Source organism: Mustela nivalis, assembly GCF_964662115.1.
Source record: "Mustela nivalis genome assembly, chromosome: 1".
NCBI lineage: Eukaryota > Metazoa > Chordata > Mammalia > Carnivora > Mustelidae > Mustela > Mustela nivalis.
Genome location: NC_139020.1, coordinates 166,098,547 through 166,118,133, shown reverse-complemented (window position 1 = coordinate 166,118,133; position 19,587 = coordinate 166,098,547). Strand labels below are relative to the sequence as shown.

The 19,587-nt window shown below is 40.3% G+C and overlaps 1 protein-coding gene across 1 annotated transcript in view; it reads right to left on the bottom strand.

Moving 5' to 3' along the window:
* Window positions 1-15,272, bottom strand: part of RAD18 (RAD18 E3 ubiquitin protein ligase) — a 107,390-nt gene extending 92,118 nt beyond the window's left edge. The window contains exons 1-2 of the mRNA XM_082744340.1: window positions 15,139-15,272; window positions 8,614-8,695 (exon numbers count right to left, since the gene is read on the bottom strand). Of these exons, the coding sequence (XP_082600466.1) occupies window positions 8,614-8,695; window positions 15,139-15,189 (133 nt within the window). The 5' untranslated portion in view covers window positions 15,190-15,272. The remainder of the gene's footprint in view (window positions 1-8,613; window positions 8,696-15,138) is intronic.
* Window positions 15,273-19,587: the final 4,315 nt, after the last annotated feature.

The following is a 19,587-nucleotide window of genomic DNA, read 5'->3' as shown; positions in this document are numbered from 1 at the left end:
TTTCCACATGCAAAAGAATGAAGATTTGAAACTATAAAGCTCTTAGAAGAAAACAAAGGGGAAAAGCCTCATAACATCATCCTTGGGAATGATTTCCTAGATATGATAACAAAGGCCCTGGCAAAAAAAAAAAAAAAAAGAAGAAGTGAAAATAGCGGGACTTCATCAAATTAAAAAGCTTCTGCAAATAAAATTAACAAGTCAGGAAATGAGAGATGTCGGTGAGGATGCAGAGAAAGGGGAACCCTCCTACACTGTTGGTGGGAATGCAAGCTGGTGCAGCCACTCTGGAAAAGATCATGGAGGTTCCTCAAAAAGTTGAAAATAGAGCTACCCTACGACCCAGCAATCACACTACTGGGTATTTACCCTAAAGACACAAATATAGGGGTGCCTGGGTGGCTCAGTGGGTTAAAGCCTCTGCCTTCGGCTCAGGTCATGATCCCAGGGTCCTGGGATCGAGCCCCACATCGGGCTCTCTGCTCAGCGGGGAACCTGCTTCCCTTCCTCTCTCTCTGCCTGCCTCTCTGCCTACTTGTGGATTTCTGTCTGTCAAATAAATAAATAAAATTAAAAAAAAAAAAAAAGATACAAATGTAGTGATCTAAAGGGGCATGTGCACCCAAATGTTTATAGCAGCAATGTCCGCAACAGCCAAACTATGGAAAGAACCTAGATGCCTATCAACAGATGAATGGATAAAGAACACACACACACACACACACACACACACACACTGGAATACTATGCAGCTATCAAAAGAAATGAAATCTTGCCATTTGCAACGACATGGATGGAACTAGAGGGTATTATGCTGAGTGAAATAAATCAATCAGAGAAAGAAAATTATATGATCTCTCTGTTATGAGCAATTTGAGAGGCAGGGCAGAGAGTTGTGCAAAGTAGGGAAGGAAAAACTGAAACAAGATGGGATTGGGAGGGAGACAAAGCATAAGAGACTCTTAATCTCACAAAACAAACTGAAGGTTGCTGGGGGGTGGGAGGGAAGGGATAGGGTGGTTGGGTAATGGACATTGGGGAGGGTATGTACTGTGGTGAGTGCTGTGAAATGTGTAAGCCTTATGATTCACAGACTTATACCCCTGGGGCAAATAATACATCCTGTGATAATAAAAATAATTAAAAAAAAAACAAAAAGCTTCTGCAAAGGAAACAATGAACAAAGTAAAAAAAACAACCTATGAAATAGGAGAAAATATCTGTAAACCATATACCTGAAAAAGAGTTAATATCCAAAACATTCAAGGAACACCTATAACTCAACAACAACAAAAATACCCCAAAACAAGATTTGAAAAGGGCAAAGCATCTGAATAGACATTTCTCCAAAGACATACAGGTGGCCAACAAGTATATGAAAAGATGCTCAACATCACTAATCATCCGGGAAATGCAAATCAAAACCATAATGAGATATCACTTCACACCTGTTAGGATAGCCAATTATTTTTAAAAAGTAGAAAATAAAGTTGATAACACTGTAGAGAAACTAGAAACTTGTACACTGTTGATGGAAATGTAAAATGGTACAGTCACTATGGAAAACAGTATGGTGGTTTCTCAAGATTAAAAATAGAATTACCATATGAGCCAACAATCCCACCTCTGGGTATTTATTCAAAAGAAATGAAAAAAGGATCTCAAACAGATATCTGCACTACCATGTTCAAAGCAGCATCATTCACAATAGCCAAAAGATGGGAGCAACCCAAGAGTCACCAACAACTGAATGGATAAAGAAAATGTGATACATACATACAATGGAATATTATTCAGCCTTTAAAAAGAAGGAAATCCTGCCACATACTACCACATGGATGAATCTTGAGGACATTAAGCTAAGTGAAAAAACCAATCACAAACAGACAAATACTATATAATTCCATTCATATGAGATATCTAGTCAAATTCATAAAAGAAGAAAAAGGAATGGTTGTTGCCAGGACTTAGTTAAGGAGAAATGAGGAGTTTCTGTGCACTGGATATAAAATTTCAGTCACACAGAATAAAAAAGTTCTAAAGATTTCTATATAGTAATGAACATATAGTTAACAATACTACACATGCAACAATTTGTTAATATGGTAAATTTCTTGTTATGTGTTTTTTACCAATCCCTCAGCAGCACCACCCCCCAAAAAACCCAGCCCTATAGAAAAGGCTACTCTAAATCCACACCAACAAAACTTAAAAACAAAACTTGACAGAATCAGTCTAATCCACAAATGACTTACCCGCCTGCCACAACACAGCCCAACACGCCAATAAGTTATACAATAAAACTACCCAATCAAAAAGGTAAACACTATAATGGCAAGCATCTAATCAAAAATTACTAGTCATGTTGGCGCCTGGGTGGCTCAGTGGTTAAGCCGCTGCCTTCGGCTCAGGTCATGATCTCAGGGTCCTGGGATCGAGTGCCGCATCGGGCTCTATGCTCAGCAGGGAGCCTGCTTCCTCCTCTCTCTCTCTCTGACTGCCTCTCTGCCTACTTGTGATTTCTCTCTGTCAAATAAATAAATAAAATCTTGAAAGAAAAAAAAAATTACTAGTCATGCAAAGAAATAAGAAAATATCATTTATACACAAGAAAGGTAAAAAAAAAAATCAGTCAACAGAAACAGACTTGGAAATGACACAGATAATGGATTAGCAGATAGGGAGGTTAAACTCACTATTAGAAATATGTTCAGGGACACCTGGGTGGCTCAGTTGGTTAAGCAGCTGCCTTCGGCTCAGGTCATGATCCTGGCGTCCTGGGATCGAGTCCCACATCGGGCTCCTTGCTCAGCAGGGAGCTTGCTTCTCCCTCTGCCTCTGCCTGCCATTCTGTCTGCCTATGCTCGCTCTCCCCCCCCCCTCTCTGATAAATAAATAAAATCTTTAAAAAAAAAAAATATGTTCAGTGGGGCACCTGGGTGGCTCAGTGGGTTAAGCCTCTGCCTTTGGCTCAGGTCATGATCTCAGGGTCCTGGAATCGAGCCCTGCATCGGGCACTCTGCTCCGCAGGGAGCCTGCTTCCCCCTCTCCCTGTGCCTGCCTCTCTGCCTACTCGTGATCTCTCTCTCTCTGTCAAATAAATTAATTAATTTTTAAAAAAAAGACTATGCTCAGTATGCTCAAAGCTTAAAACACACACATAAACCTAGTGAAAAAAGAAATGGAAAATATGTTTTAAATGAAATTTCTAGAAATGATCAATATAATATCTGAAATGAAAATTTCATTGGAAGAGACTAACAGCTGAGATACTACAGAATAAAAAGTGGATATACCTGAAGGCATAGCAAAAGAATTATCCAAAACTAAGCACAGAAAGGCAGGGTGAGTGTGGGGAATAAGGGTAGAGACCAAAACAGAAAAAGAAAAAAGAGTCTCAGTGTCTGTAGATAAATATCAAGCAGTAAAGTAAAAATAGTTAAGATTTAACAAAATTTAATTGGAGTCAATACTGGAGCATAGGATGGATGTATGAACAGAAAAATACTCAAAAGAAACAATGGCTAAAATCTTTCCAAATATAAACCCAAAGCTAAGGAACCCCAAACAAAACAAATACAAAGTAAACAAAACTAAAGCATATTACAAATTTCTGAAAACCAGTGATAAAAAAGAAAATATGAAAAGCAGCCATGGGGCACCTGGGTGGCTCAGTGGGTTAAGCCTCTGCCTTTGGCTCAGGTCATGATCTTGGGGTCCTGGGATCAAGTCCTGCATTGGACTCTCTGCTCAGCAGGGAGCCTGCTTCCCCCTCTCTCTCTGCCTGTCTCTCTGCCTACTTGTGATCACTCTCTGTCAAATAAATAAATAAAATCTTAAAAAAAAAAAAGAAAAAAAAGAAAAGAAAAGAAAAGCAGCCAGGGAAAAAAGGTACATTATACACAGAAAGCTATAAATAAAAAGAATGCACCTGGTTTCATCTGAAACCAGTAAAGTCAGAATGACATTCTGAAAGGGAAAAAACATTAACCCTGAATTTATACCCATTAAAAACATCTTTCAAAAAAAAAAAAATCTTTCAAAGGGTGATGAAGTAACTTTTTCAGACAAACAAAAGCTGAGACTTCTTTAGCAGCCTATGTATACTACAAGAAAAGTAGCAGAGAGTATAAAAATTATACCAGAAGTTAACTTTGATATGTACAAAGGAGAGTATCAGAAATGATAAATATGAGGGTTACACCAAAAAAATTTTTTTAATTTGTTTAAAAGATAATGGGTGTCTAAAGCAAATATAGAAACAATGTATTTTAGTGTCTATAATACATGTACACATAAAATGAATTACAATAAGATGACAGGAAGAGGGCAGAAGTACACATCTGTAACACAGTTCTACACTATTCAGGTAGCATAATACTGTTTGAAAGGAAGTTGTATTAAGTTAGAGGCATATTTTAAACTACCACTAAAATAATGAAACAGAGAAGCAAAGCTAGTAAGGCAACTGTGGAAAATTAACTTAAAAAATGTTTAACTATTTCTTAAAAAGGCAGATCAAGAGAGCAAAGAATAGATGGACAAATAAAACACAAAATGGGAGTATATGTAAATCCAGCCTTATCAATAATTACTTTAACTTTCTGCAATAATGGAAATGTATCTGCACAGTTTAACACAGAAGCCACTAGTCACATGTGGCTATCCTGTGCCAATAAACTCAACCACTAAGATTAAATAGGTAAATTTAATGAAAGGAATAAAAAAAGGTTATTTTAGCAAACAAAAAGCAATTCTGTAATATTATGAAGGAAGAAATCATGAGCATCTCCATAGATGCAGAAAACATACTTGACAAAATTCAACACACATTTATGATTTAAAAAAAAAAAAAAACAGCTAATTAAGAAAGGAAATGCCTCAACTTGATAAATTTATGAAAATGTATCATGAATATAATACTCTAACACAATATTTAAAAAACTAAATGATTTTCCCATAAATTAGGACTAAGAAAAGGATGTCCATTCACATCACTTCTACTTAAAATTGTACTAGAAGTACTAGCCTCTATAAAACAAGAAAAAAATATGACGCGTGGAGATTAGAAAGTAAGAAATAAAGGTATTTTTATTCACAGATAACATGACTGTATATGTAAAAATTCTGAAGGAATCAACAAAAAGAGATGCTGGAATTAAAAAGTGAATTTACCAAGATCACAAGATAAAAAATCAATTAAAAAATTGTATTTCTATGGGGCGCCTGGGTGGCTCAGTGGGTTAAGCCGCTGCCTTCGGCTCAGGTCATGATCTCAGAGTCCTGGGATGGAGCCCCGCATCGGGCTCTCTGCTCAGCGGGGGGCTGCTTCCTCCTCTCTCTCTGCCTGCCTCTCTGCCTGCTTGTGATCTCTGTCAAATAAATAAATAAAATCTTTAAAAAAAAAAATTGTAGTTCTATGTTCATAGCCTGTGCAACGAAAGCTAAACCACACTGTTGAGAGAAATTAAAACTACAAAATGGAGGAATATACCAAGTTCATATATTGAAGACTCAACATTGTTAAGAAATCATTTCTACCCAGATTGATCTCTAAATTCAGAACAATCCCAACGTACATACCAGCAGCTTTTTTTGTAGAAACCGACAATGATTCTAAAATTTATATGTAAATGCATTTATATATAAAATGCAAAGATTCTAAATGGTCCAAATAATTTTGATAAAGAAAAACAAAATGGGAGGCCTTAAAATGTCTATCAAGATGTAACACAAAGCTACAATAATTAAGACAGCAAGGTATTGGCACAGGGATAAACAGAGAGAACAAGAGAACAGAAAAGAGTCCAGAAACAGATACACACATTATTGCCTGAGGCTATACTGACTAAGATGAGCAGTACTCTATCATGGGATTGAAATGTACTGTATCTTAACTATACTGGTTACATGGTATATACCTTTGTCAAAATTCACTGATGCTTATATACTTTACTGTGCATTTAAAAGGGATGTGTTTTATTATATGTAAATTACATCTAAATAAAAATTATTTTAATAAACATTTCAAAACAATCCCCTAAACTTATCTTTACTAATGTGAATCTAATCTAGAAAGGAACTAACAATTATTAAGGGCCTGCATCATGCCAGACACTGGGTTCTGCACATTTAATTTTCATAATCATCTTCTAAAGTCGAAATTATTCATCAAATTTTTACATTTGAAGAAATGTTAACATTTGCAAATTCAACCAGCTGTAAGCTGGGGACTCAGGAGTCAAGCCTAAGTACACCCCTAATACCCATGTTGCTACCACCACCACCCTCATAGGTCTTTGCTATAGAAACTTCTTACCAAAGCTACTACCATACACCAAAATAATTTTTTAAGCCTACCTTGTTTTTTTGTTGTTGTTGTTAAATCTTGTAAGACAGATGAAAATAGCTCCTAAACAATGACAATGACAGGCTCACCACTACGTGTTAAATACCTTAAGCTACAGAATAAAAAAAAAAAAATACATGATAGCCTCGGAAAGCTAAGTACGAGCAAAATTCAATTTAAGAGTCTTTCCAGCCTCACACAGCAAGGTAAGTGATAAATTGCCTGTAAAACTCTTTACTGGTAGATTTACCACTGGGATTTTTAAACTTTGAATGTTTTTAAACTTTGAACTATATATCCATGTTAAGGTCTATATGACTGAACTACCTAAGTGTTAACCTGTTACAAAACAAAAATTCTGAAATTTAACATCTAAAAGTACTAGGCAAATAAATAACCACATATAGTGACCAAGATCTTTATTGCCGCAATGTTACAAGAGGCATAAAAATATCCAAGAGGGAACCCAAGAAAAGAATATGGGAGAAGATGCGATCTGAAAAGAACAAGAAAGGAAGAGATCTGCACATGGCCTGAGACCATCTGACATCAGGAACACTCCCTGTCCTATGTACTTCCTTAATTCATAAGTCTTAACTAGGAACCACAGGAAATGACAGATCCAGGAAAACACACTTTTGCCATCTTTGCTTATAATAGCAAGAAATAGTGCCACCAGACCTCTGCTGGCAATATTACTCCATCTTCCATCTCTGGTTCTTCACTTCCATCTCTGGTCCCAGAAACAGCCCTTGGTGAAATGAGTGTGATGATTAAATGGGAAATTGATGCTATCACTTCTACCACCATCTTCAAATCCAAAAGACAATCTTCATAATGTACAGATACTCCTCTTTCATACGCTGGAGTGTTCCTCACAGATGAAAAAACTGTACTGGGAAAGCTCATGTTTGAAAGTTACCTGAAGGGTGTCACTAGAGATAAATGTAACCAGACATGCTGACTGCTTTCATTGTTGACACTGGACTAAATCTTGGGAGCCTGAATGATGGACATGTTATATTACACACAAGCTCAGGACGGTGTCATTGCAAGGCTTCATTTCAATGTTGCCATAAGTCTCAAGTGTAGAGATTTATAATTTCCACTTATCACAGGGTAAATTTGATTCAAAAAAAATTATCTTCTTCCAGTTCCAAGACCACAGGAATTTGTGAATAGTATATTCACTTCTTTTTTTTTTTTTTTTAAAGATTTTATTTTTTTATCAGAGAGAGAGAGGGGGAGAGATCGAGCACAGGCAGACAGAATGGCAGGCAGAGGCAGAGGGAAAAGCTGAGGAAGGAGCCCGATGTGGGACTCGATCCCAGGACGCTGGGATCATGACCCGAGCTGAAGGCAGCTGCTCAACCAACTGAGCCACCCAGGTGTCCCGTATATTCACTTCTTAAATGCTTTTTTCCCTTCCTAATTCTACTCCCCAACATTATCTGTCAATGGAGTTTTGTGCCTATCTATTTGGGGTGTACGGATAAATAAACTGATATGCAAGTATTCTTATGGGCCCATACATGAGCTACAAATTTTCTATGCAGTGAACATGCTTATATATAAATTATTTTTAATTTCTCCACCTAATTTGTTGAGGTAGCCCCAGTAGTTCCACTTCATTGAAATTAAGGATATTCAAAATTTTTATTTTGAGTCAAAAGCAGAGGTTCCCCAAAATTGTATAGATTGTCATCAATCTTGTCCCTTATTGTTTGTCTATGAGACTTTCTCTAAAACAGTACAAACATTAAATGTCAGTGTTTTAATCTTTGACAATACGACATTACAAAGATTGCTTTTCTTTTGTTATTGCTCAGTTCAAACATCTTCATATATCCTTAAACCTTTCTACTCATTCGTTATTTCACTTTCCTCTGCAGTTTTTTTTTTTTTTTTTCATCTCCCTTGGAATATTAGTGTCTTTGTTCCTGGTTTCTAAGAGATCATTTATGACTAAGGATGTCAACCATTTGCCATACAATGCAAATGAAATACCATGTTTTCTAACCAACATTTTACAATGATGTTTTACTTTCTGATTGTATAGAAGCTGCATAATGAAATATAGTGATTTCCTGCTTTAAAAAAATATATACCCAAGAGTAAGGCAACAGAAAATATCATCTGAAAACTTCGAGATAGAAGAACTAAAGGTGAGAAATAAATACATGTACTCACCTGGGGTGTTAAATTAACACTACCTCATGTAAAAATCACATTTTTACTAACTTAGAGAGACAAGGCATACTTACAGTTATGTGAACACTGAGGAATCATCATTGCAATGTTGAAATACTCAAAGCAAATTCCACACCGCAGCAAATCATCTATTGTCTGAAATGCAAAGATACATATATATCTATCAGAAAAATACCAAGATTGGAATGCCTGCCACAGAACTCTTCCTCCACACCTTAAAAAAAAAAAAAAAAAAAATTTAAGAATATTCTTTTGTCAGGGTGTCTGGGTGGCTCAGTAGGTTAAAGCCTCTGTCTACGGCTCAGGTCATGAACCCAGTGCCCTGGGATCAAGCCCCACATCAGGCTCTCTTGCTTCCCCTTCCCTTCTCTCTCTGCCTGCCTCTCTGCCTACTTGTGATCTCTGTCTGTCAAATGAATAAATAAAATCTTAAAAAAAAAAAAAAGAATATTCTTTTGTCAAACACAAACTCAAAATTAACTCCACATAAACTGCAAGGAATCTTGACAAATCAAGAAAAACCTTCCCCATATGACTTAAACATTCAAATGTCAAGTTACCCAAAAAGCTTTCAACAGATAAAGTGGACACTGTACAGATTCCTGTCAACCCTTTACAAAACGGCCACTGCCCTCCTGTTCCATTTCTCACATGTTTCTAGCTCTTACTCCAAGCTGCTGCTTCTTCAGACCCCATTCCCTGGCCCACACTCACTGTTGAGGGAATGGTACAAATAACCATTCACCTGTGTGGTAGGTTAAGAACAAAATCAAAGAATACTAAAGCCAAACATGAGAAAGTATCTAGTTAAAACCTCTACTTCACAAATGAAGAAGCACACACAAACATGGGGTATGAGTCAAGCCAGGACTAAAACTTCCTGTCTCTCTGTGGGCAGTCAGTCCAGTGCTCTCTGCACAGTACCACATGTTAGTTACTACAAGGTAGAGCCAACTGAGGAGGCCCTGGAAAGAGCTGTAGCCAGCAGCGGCAGAAGGTGGTAAAGATGTGGTCAATCTGGAAAGTCAGACAGATGTGTGTCAGTCTGGAATGCAATCCAAATAGGAAAGAAAGGATCTATTCTCACAATGCAAAATCTTCTAAATCATTTAAAATAAGATGTTATTCTATCCAATAAGAATACTGAGCAGTTTTTTTTTTTTAAGATTTTTATTTATATATTTGACAGGCAGAGATCACAAGTAGGCAGAGAGGCAGGCAGAGAGAGAGGAGGAAGCAGGCTCCCTGCTGAGCAGAGAGCCCGATGCGGGGCTCGATCCCAGGACCCTGGGATCATGACCTGAGCTGAAGGCAGAGGCTTTAACCCGCTGAGCCACCCAGGCGCTCCCTGAGCAGTTTTTAAGAGGAAAAAAAAAGGAGGAGGAGGAGGAACTCCCTCCTTACCAACATGGAAAGAGTGCCAAAACAAGTGCAAAAAAGAAGTTAGGTAGGGACGCCTGGGTGGCGCAGTCCATTAAGTGTCTGCCTTTGGCTCAGGTCATGCTCCCAGGGTCCTGGGATCAAGCCCCTCGTTGGGCTCTCTGCACAGCAGGCAGCCTGCTTCTCCCTCTCCTTCTGTCCCTCTACCCCAAACATGTGCATGCTCTCTAATAAATGAATAAAATCTTTAAAATGAAATTTTTTTAAAAAAGAGGTAAGGTATGCTACCATTTGTTAAAAAGAAGACGGAATAAAAACATATTATATTTTTACCTTGTATACATATAAAGAAATTCTGAAAAGATACACAGTAAAGTAATAAATAATAGTAATAGGAGTCAGAAAACTGGGTAAGGGACAGACTGTGAGGGAGACTTTTACATCTTGTTTCATATTTTTTTAACCATGAGTGTATTACCTAAATTTTAAAAATACAAACAAAAAAAGACTAATGTCACCAACAGTCTATATGATGAAATATTATGTAGCCTTTAAAAACACACACACACACACACTTTGGAGTGACTGGGTGGCTCAGTTGGTTAGCAACTGCCTTCGGCTCAGCTTCCCCGGGTCCTTGGATCGAGTCCCACATGGGGCTCCCTGCTAGCAGGGAGTCTGCTTCTCTCTCCCCCTCTGCCTGCTATTCCCCCTGCTTGAGTGCTCTCTCTCTCTCTGTCAAACAAATAAATAAAATCTTAAAACACACACACACACACTTTCAAAGAATAATTAGTGCCATGGGAAAGTGTTGTTTTAATGGAAACTTTAAAAAAATCAGAGAACAAATCTACAACAATGCACTACCATAGAACTATACAGTTTAATCTGCCTAACAATCTTATGAAGTCTATAGCATCAATATCCCAGTTTTACAGATGAAGACTATCAAGCTATAAGTGGGTGAATTAAACCCAAGAAGTCAATTCCAAAGTGATCCCAAATTTTAAATGCATATATACATCATACATGCACATTAAACAGAGAAAACATTAAAATATGGTTACCTCCAGATGACAGCGTGATGGGGAACTTTCATTTTCTCCTTTATCTTAATCTGAATTTTAATTTTTTCTACTATATACACATATCCATTTATTATCTGTCAAAACCAAAAATTCCTGCTACTATGAAACCAGGAAAATAAACATGAAAATGCCAAAATCTTCCATTGTTTTGGATGGTAAGCCACCACTGATACAAAAAGCTAGAGAACTGTGTGGAGTATCAATTAAGAGCAGAGGTGGGGCTGGAATTCAGAGTCCTGGCATCTCTATTGTGCTTTTTTTCTATATAACCATCCTCTCTGGAGGAGAGGTGCTGACACATACTGAGCAAGATTTGTGGAAGGTGACACTGCATCAGATGAGCTGTAACATTCTCTTTTTTTTTTTTTTTTTTCAGTGCAGCCAAATATGATGTGTCCTTTTTTTTTTTTTTTAAGATTTTATTTATTTACTTGACAGAGAGAGAGAGACAGAGCCAGAGAGCACAAGCGGAGGGAATGGCAGAAGGATAGGGAAAAGCAGGCTCTGCACTGAGCAGGGAGCCTGATATAGAGTTCGATCCCAGGTCCATGGGATCATGACCTGAGCCAAAGGCAGATGTTTAAACATCTGAGCCACCCAGGCGCCCCAGAGCTACAACGTTTTGTTTTTTTTTTTTAAAGATTTATTTATTTATTTGAGAGAAAGAGAGAGAGAACATGAGGAGATGGTGGGCAGAGAGAGAGGGAAAAGCAGACTCTCTGCTGAGCAGGGAGCCCAGTGTGGGACTTGATCCTAGGACTCCCGGACCATGACCTGAGCCAAAGGCAAAGGCTTAACCAACCGAGCCACCCAGGCGCTCCCAGAGCTATAACACTCTTATACAAACTTCTAGTCCTGCCATTTCAAGACTATAACATGCACTCCACTAAACAGAGAGCAGTCAAGTGGAGCCTCTAGGAGTTCAACTTAGAAGAGGGGAAAGTAGGGAATGTGTGAAAAGATTTAATACCTAGAGGAAAGGCTCTTGAGTTTTTTGGGTCACAAATCCCCTTAAACATATGAATAAAAACAAGAACTCTCTGTTCAGAAAAACACACACAAACAAAAATCATAAATAATTCTCGATACAAAAGTCTTACCATGGTTCCATGGATTTGGAACCAAGTTTCTATGCAGTATAAGAAAGAATTCTGAACAGAGCTACTTCTGGGAGCCCCTAATTCCTTGTCCCTAGAAAAAGTTCAAGAAAAACTAGATGAGAAATTGACAAATACATGACAAAGGGATTAAAATACATAGATCAATGGAACAGGACAGAAAGCCCACAAATAGACCCACACTTATACAGTCAATTTACAACAAAGGAGGCAAGAATACAGGAAGGGGAACAGACAGTCTTTTCAACAAATGGTATTGGGAAAACTGGACAGCTACATGCAAAAGAATGAAACTAGACCACTTTCTTATACCATACACAAAATAAATTCAAAACGGATCAAAGACTTAAATTTGAGTCCTAAAGTCACAAAACTTCTAAAAGGAAAAATAGGCAGTAATCTCTTGGACATCACCTGACCAACATATTTATAGCTACATCTCCTCAGACAAGGGAAACAAAAGCAAACATTAACTATTGGGACTACACCAAAATAAAAGGCTTTACACAGCAAAAGAAACCACCAACAAAACAAAAAGGCAACCCAGTGAATGCGAGAGATGCATTCAATGCAAATGATATATTCAATGAGGGGTCAATATCTAAAATACAGAAAGCACTTAGACAACACAGCACCAAAAAATCCCCCAAATAATCTCATTAAAAAATGGGCAAAGGACCTGAATAGACATTTTTCAAAAAAAAAAAAAAAGACATACAAAATGGCCAATAGACACATGAAGAGATGCTCAAAATCACTAATCATCAGGGAAATGCAAATCAAAAGGTGAGATATCACCTCACACCAGTCAGAATGGATAGTACCAAAAAAAAAAAAAAAGAAAGAAAGAAAGAAAGAAAGAAATAACAGGTGTTGGTGAGGATATGGAGAAAAGGGAGCCCTCCTGCACTGTCAGTAGGAATGTAAATTGGTGCAACCACTATGGAAAACACTATGGAGTTTCTTAAAAAAATTAAAAACAAATATTATATGACCCAGTGATTCCACTACAAGGTATTTCCCAAAGAAAATGAAAACACTAATTTGAAAAGACATATGTACCCCTAGGTTTATTGCACCATTATTCACAACAACCAAGATAGATATACAATGTAATATCACTCAACCCTAAAAAAGAATAAGATCTTGCCATTTGTGACAACACGAATGGACCTGGTGGGTATTATGTATGCCAAGTGAAGTAAGTCTGAAAGAAAGACAAATACCATATGATTTCACTACCAGGTGGTATCTAAAAAACAAATGAACAAACAAAAAACAGACTCTTAAAGACAGAGAAATGGTGGTTGCTGAGGAGGTTGGGGGTGGGGGGCAATGGGCAAAATAAACAGTACTAACAGGTACAAACAAAATAAAATAAAGAGCTATTAGAAAAATAGAAAAGAAAATACTGGAGGGGGCTGGCTTTCCACCATGATTCTAATATGGCTTCAATCAACTCCACCACTGAACAATCTCAGCTGCTGAACCCTGTTTCCAGTGCTGTGGTGAGACATCAAATCCGTAGAAGACATGGAACCTGCCTTTACAGAACTCTGAAAGTTGTGGTAAACTATGCTTAAATCTACAAAGCAAGAAGCTTTACAAGCTACAAAGCTTTTACTTCCTTTATACAATTCGATCTTCACAGTAACAAATAAAAAGGGGGGGAAGAAACCACACATGTTAAAGTGCTATTGATTATAATAATAAAGACATTAACTGAAAGCTTACTACCTTCCAAATACTGAGAACCTTCAACCAATTAGCAAATAATCTTGAAGCATGCACTATGTGCCAGACATTGTGTTAAGCACCATGAGTAAGCCAGACAGAATCCCTATCCACACACATCAGCTCATTTAACCAACCCTATAAACTGTTTATTTTTGCCTCCTCTTTACAGTTGAGGAAATGCAGGCTCAGAGTGGTTAGTTAAATAAGAGCCAGAGACCAGATTTAACCCAAGACCACTGGAACTCAAATCTATGTTCTCTGAAGTACCTTAATGCCAAGGCCACCACAACTCCAAACCACATCCTTCCTAGATCCTTCCCCATTGCCAGCTTTTCACCATGGGGCTATTTCAAGTCCCCAGGCACTGTAGATAACACTGGGATGGCAAGAAGAAAGGCCTTATACTTTAACCTTCCCCAAATCCCTCCCCTTAATCCTCAAAAGTCAGTCTTATGACTGATACCAAAATCTTCAAATTTACCGAACTGAGGAATAAACTAGAAAGCGATCTTGCACACAGTCAGAAAAATACATAATAACAGAGCAAGAAGAAAAACCAAGTAACTGATTCTTAGCTAGTACAGCAAAATGTGTTTGCTCTTCTTGATTAAGCACACAGGGTTCACTGCTACTGTAAATGGAACTGGAATGGCTTGCCAAAAACCACCATGTTATTTAAGTTAAGTAATATCATGAAATACAATGATATAATAGAATAAAATATAAATGCAATGAAAGGCTCTAGTGCTAAGCCTGAGCCCTAATCTCCTTGTTTAAGGGATGCACGACTGTTACGAGTTAGGACACGCCAGGGAGAAGTCAGGGCCAACCAGCACTAGGTAATTAGAAGAAATGAAAGAAAGCAAAAGGAATGGGAAAATTCTCAACTAATGTACTGCGAGAGTTTACATATGCTTGACAAGTAGCAGGCCCTCGGAAAGGGTTAGTTGTTACTGAGGTTTTCGCCGTTTAGAGTGACTATTTTTCTCGAGGTCATTTTCACCGTTGTGGCTGAACCGCTTAATACCCGGCTCCATAAGACGGCCAACCTAAGTTTACCACAAGGAACCGAGGCGTGACCCCGCCACTTCTCAGCAGGAGGAAACTGAGGCCCATCTACCACGTCCGTAAGTGGCAGAGCAGAACCGCCTACCCTGGCCCAGCTCGCAGCTCGCGTCTCCGCCTTTCTCCTTCTCACAGCGGGACTGGCCTCCTGCAGACAACCGAATGCTCCCGACCTCCCCAGAGCACTCACCTTCATTACTGCCAGACCTGGAGGCCACCGAGGCTCGACTAAGGAGTCCATGGTCTGTCCTAGGTAGGGTGATGGGGTCCCGCACCCACTGGCCTCCCGCGCTCCACTGCTACTCGAAATTCCCCGCGCTACGGCGTTACGTCAACAGTCAGCGACGCGTCTGAGGCGTGTGCGGAGCCTGCTGGGAGTTATAGTACAAGGGCGGAGCCGGGCAAAGACTCTCCCACTGCGCACGCGCCAGTTGCCCCTTCGCGTCTCAAGGCTTGTAAGTGGTTAAAAAGCCCGCAGTAGGTTTTGCGCAAACCCTTGTTAAATAAATGCCTGTTGACCGTTAGGAAAAGACAGGCCGGAATCAACCCAAATCCAGACCTTGCCAAACCTTCCAACATCTCGGTTCATGCCTCCTCCTCAAGTTGCCCTCCGTGATTGCTATAGCGATCTGTCCCTTCTGAGTAGTCCATATTAACCACTACAGAATAGTTTCATTAAAAAATAATAATAATAAAAATCATCGTGAGAAGTATTCCTATTTTTATAGATGCAGCAGCCGAATTTCAGAGAGGGACTCCTTCAAGATCACACAGCTTGTCAGTGGCAAAATCCAGCCTTCAATCTGAGTCTTTTAACCCCAAACCATAAAGGATCATCCGCGGACACCTTACGGAGGAGTAACTGAGCAGATAAGGCCACAGGTCAGAGATCTGAGACTCTCAAGATGCTTTACTTTGTGGGGCTCCAACAGGATGGTGGGGAGTGGCAGAGACCGTGGAGGGTGAGGGGTTCCAAAGAGTTTGTATCAACCAATCAGAAAAGAGCACGCGGTTGAACTCCTGGCGTTCCCTAGTTCCGGAAGTGGGTAATGGGGTGGGGGACACAAGCTTGGAGAGACTAAGAACCGGTCCCAGACCTGGTAGTGAACTTTCTTTCCTTTATAGTACTTGTAGGTTGAGGATGACGGAAGGCTGAGAAGGTGAGAGAAAAAGAAGAGAAAAGAAGAAGAAGAAAGAAAGAGAGAAAGAAATGCATTCTTCCTATTGGTCAACCAGGAAGACAGATTTGGGACAGGCGTCATTTGTTGGTCCTGGGCTCCAGATCCATCTCTCTGTCTCTGGAGAGCCTCCAGGGCAGCGCCCAGTGCCATTCATCTCTGAATTCCTGCCACCAGCTGCTCAGTGAGACTGAATAGGTGAATCACCCAAATCAGCCCACATTCGCGGGAATCTTTTCCTCGCAGGCAGAACGATATACATTTCCTGCCATGTTCTGCAGTGCCCACTCAAGCCCACCTCTGGGCCAGGCAAGGAAAGTCCAAGCAACAACACAAGTGATTCTGAAAGCAGCTTTGACTTCAGGGCAAGGGATTTGTCTTGCCTTCCCCATGGTATTTATCCGCCCCCTTGGAGCAAATCTGCCTGAACAAGCTGCTGTTTTCACAGACGGTCTCCTTCTGTTAGATAATAAAGAGACTGTACTTCCTTATTCAGGAGTGAAAACAAAATGTTCCGTATTAAAAAAGCAGGCTAATGCTCAGAAGAATCTCCCTTCGCACTGAGCACAAAGTGACGATTTGGGGTAGGGCCACCAGAGAAAACACAGGAGGCCTTATAAATTTCAATTTCAGATAAACAGCAAACAATTTTTTCAGATGCCAGGGTGGCTCAGGTGGTAAGGCAACTGCCTTCAGCTCAGGTTGTGATCCTGGAGTCCCAGGATGGAGTCAGGAGTTTGCTTTTCCCTCTGACCCTCCCCCCATCTTGTGCTCTCTCTCTCTCTCTCAATCGGAGAAAGATAGTTATCATATGATCTCTCTGATATAAGGAATTTGAGAGGAAGTGTGGGGTCGTGGGGGGTTGGGGAGGAAAAAAATGAAACAAGATGGGATGAGGAGGGAGACAAACCATAAGAGACTCTTAATCTCAGGAAACAAACAGGGTTGCTGAGGGGTGGGGGGTCAGGGATAGGGTGGCTGGGTCAAGGACATTGGGGAGGGTATGTGCTATGGAGAGTGCTGTGAAATGTGTAAGCCTGGTGATTCACAGACCTGTACCCCTGGGGCAAATAATACATTATATGTTTTTTAAAAAAAAAAAAAAGGTTCACTGGAGTGCCTGGCTGGCTCCTCGAAGCACATGTGACTCTTGATTTCAGGGTTAGGAGTTAGAGCCCCGGATTGGGTGTAGAGATTATTTTTAAAAATAAATAAATAAAACCTTTAAACAAAAAAAAGTTACACTGTTCGTCTGAAACGCAAATCTAACTGAGAAGCTTATCGTTTTATTTGCCAAATCTGACAACCTTAATCAGGGAAACATCCTCCCAGGGGAGTGTTGGGGGGCAGCCAGGCTGCACCCTGAGGCCTCCCAGGGCCCTGAGTTCCTTTGCAGTGTCTCACTTCATCACACTCCTCTCTGTTCTCCGTTCTCTCCCCTTGAGGACCCATCCAATGTCCTGGGCAGAAGGACATTGAAGGAGCTTAGGACCTAGCCCTTGCTGCTCTTTTCCTCCCTTCTTGCCCTTCCCTAGGGAGCCACTAAGCGGTGCTAAAGCAGCCCTTCTTGTGGAAGGGTGTGGACCAGGCCTGGTTCCTGCTCTCAAAGAATACTGACCCCCTGGGGGGAGGATGGGGCCCAGACAGAAACTAGCAAGAATGTAAGAAAGTGAATAGAAAACTTAATAAAATGCTTAAGTGATACACAAACAAAAAACGGTTGGTGTAATAAAGAGTAGGGAGCACTATAAACTGCCTGATGTGGGACGTCCTCTCTGGGAGGGTGACACTGGTGCCAGGGCCCAGCTAATAAGGGACCTGGGGGTGGAAGGCTCTGGGCCTTGATAAAAAGTTTGGATTTTAATTCATGGGTTTTTTTTTAAGATTTTTATTTATTTATTGGACAGAGAGATCACAAGTAGGCAGAGAGGCAGGCAGAGAGAGAGGAGGAAGCAGGCTCCCTGCTGAGCAGAGAGCCCGATGCGGGGCTCCATGCGGGGCTCGATCCCAGGACCCTGGGATCATGACCTGAGCAGAAGGCAGAGGCCCAACCCACTGAGCCACCCAGGCGCCCTGATTTTAATCCATGTTAACTCAGGCAAGTTATTGAACCTCCCTGCATCTCAGTTTTTTCATCTGTAAAATAGGGATGATTATAACAGCATTTGCCTCATAGCTGTGTCATGAGAATTCCATGAGTCTTTATAACAAAGGTGTCTGGACCACCTGGCAACTAACGAGTGCCGTGTAAGTACCAGCTGCCATTGTTAGTATGCTGCTGTGGGCACAGAGGGAAACCCTGGGAGGGTTTTAGGCAGGGAAGTAACATGATTTGACTTACATATTCTTTTTTTTTTTTTTCTTAAGATTTTTTATTTATTTATTTGACACAGAGAGAGAGCCAACGCAGGCAGGGGGGGTGGCAGGCAGAGGGAGAAGGACAGGTAGGCTCTCTGCTGAGCAAGGAGCCCAATGCAGGACTCTATTCCCGGACCCTGGAATCATGACCTGAGCTGAAGACAGACACTTAACCAACTGAGCTACCCAGGCATCCCCACCAAAGACAGAATTCTCACCAACCATTACAGTCTTTAGTGTCTCAGGGACAGGACTGAGAGTCACACAGACCCCAGTTTGCATCCACGCCCTTCCACTTACCTCATGAACTTGCATAAACCACTTCTCTTTCAGAGTCTCAGTTTCCCTTTCTGTAAGGTAAGAATAAGAATGTCTACCTCTGAGGGTTGCCATAATGATTATGTTTTTTAGATGTTGGGAAGCACTTAGCAGGGCATCTGACAGTGGCTCTGGCAATAGGAATAACAATCACAATTATTGCTGTCATTGTCACTATTACACATTATTAACCAGAGGGCATGGAAGTTAAGAGCACTAGTTCTGAAGTCAGGCAGCCTGGGTTCCAATCTCAGCTCCACTGCATGCTAGCACACGGACTGTGGTCTCTAAATGCTGTTTCTGTGGAAGGGAATCTGGGCTCCTTAGAGACATGGCTGATTTGAGGTCTGGGGGCAGAAGAGGTACGAGATGAGCCTGGAGAATCTTACTCAAATAAGGAAGGTGTCAAAAACAAACTTACCGGGGCGGCTGGGTGGCTCAGTGGGTTAAGCCGCTGCCTTCGGCTCAGGTCATGATCTCAGGGTCCTGGGATCGAGTCCCGCATCGGGCTCTCTGCTCGGCAGGGAGCCTGCTTCCTCCTCTCCTCTCTCTGCCTGCCTCTCTGCCTACTTGTGATCTCTCTCTGTCAAATAAATAAATAAATAAATAATCTTTAAAAAAAAAAAAAAACTAACTTACCTGGATATTTATCAGTTTCCAAATGATCAGACCAAAATTTTCTTGCTGTTCAGAGGGAAAACTCAGTTTTTCAGTGGAGGGTGAATCCACCTGAACCTACTGGTCAATTGTATCATCTGTAGAAGTGGGTACCACATGAAAGCATG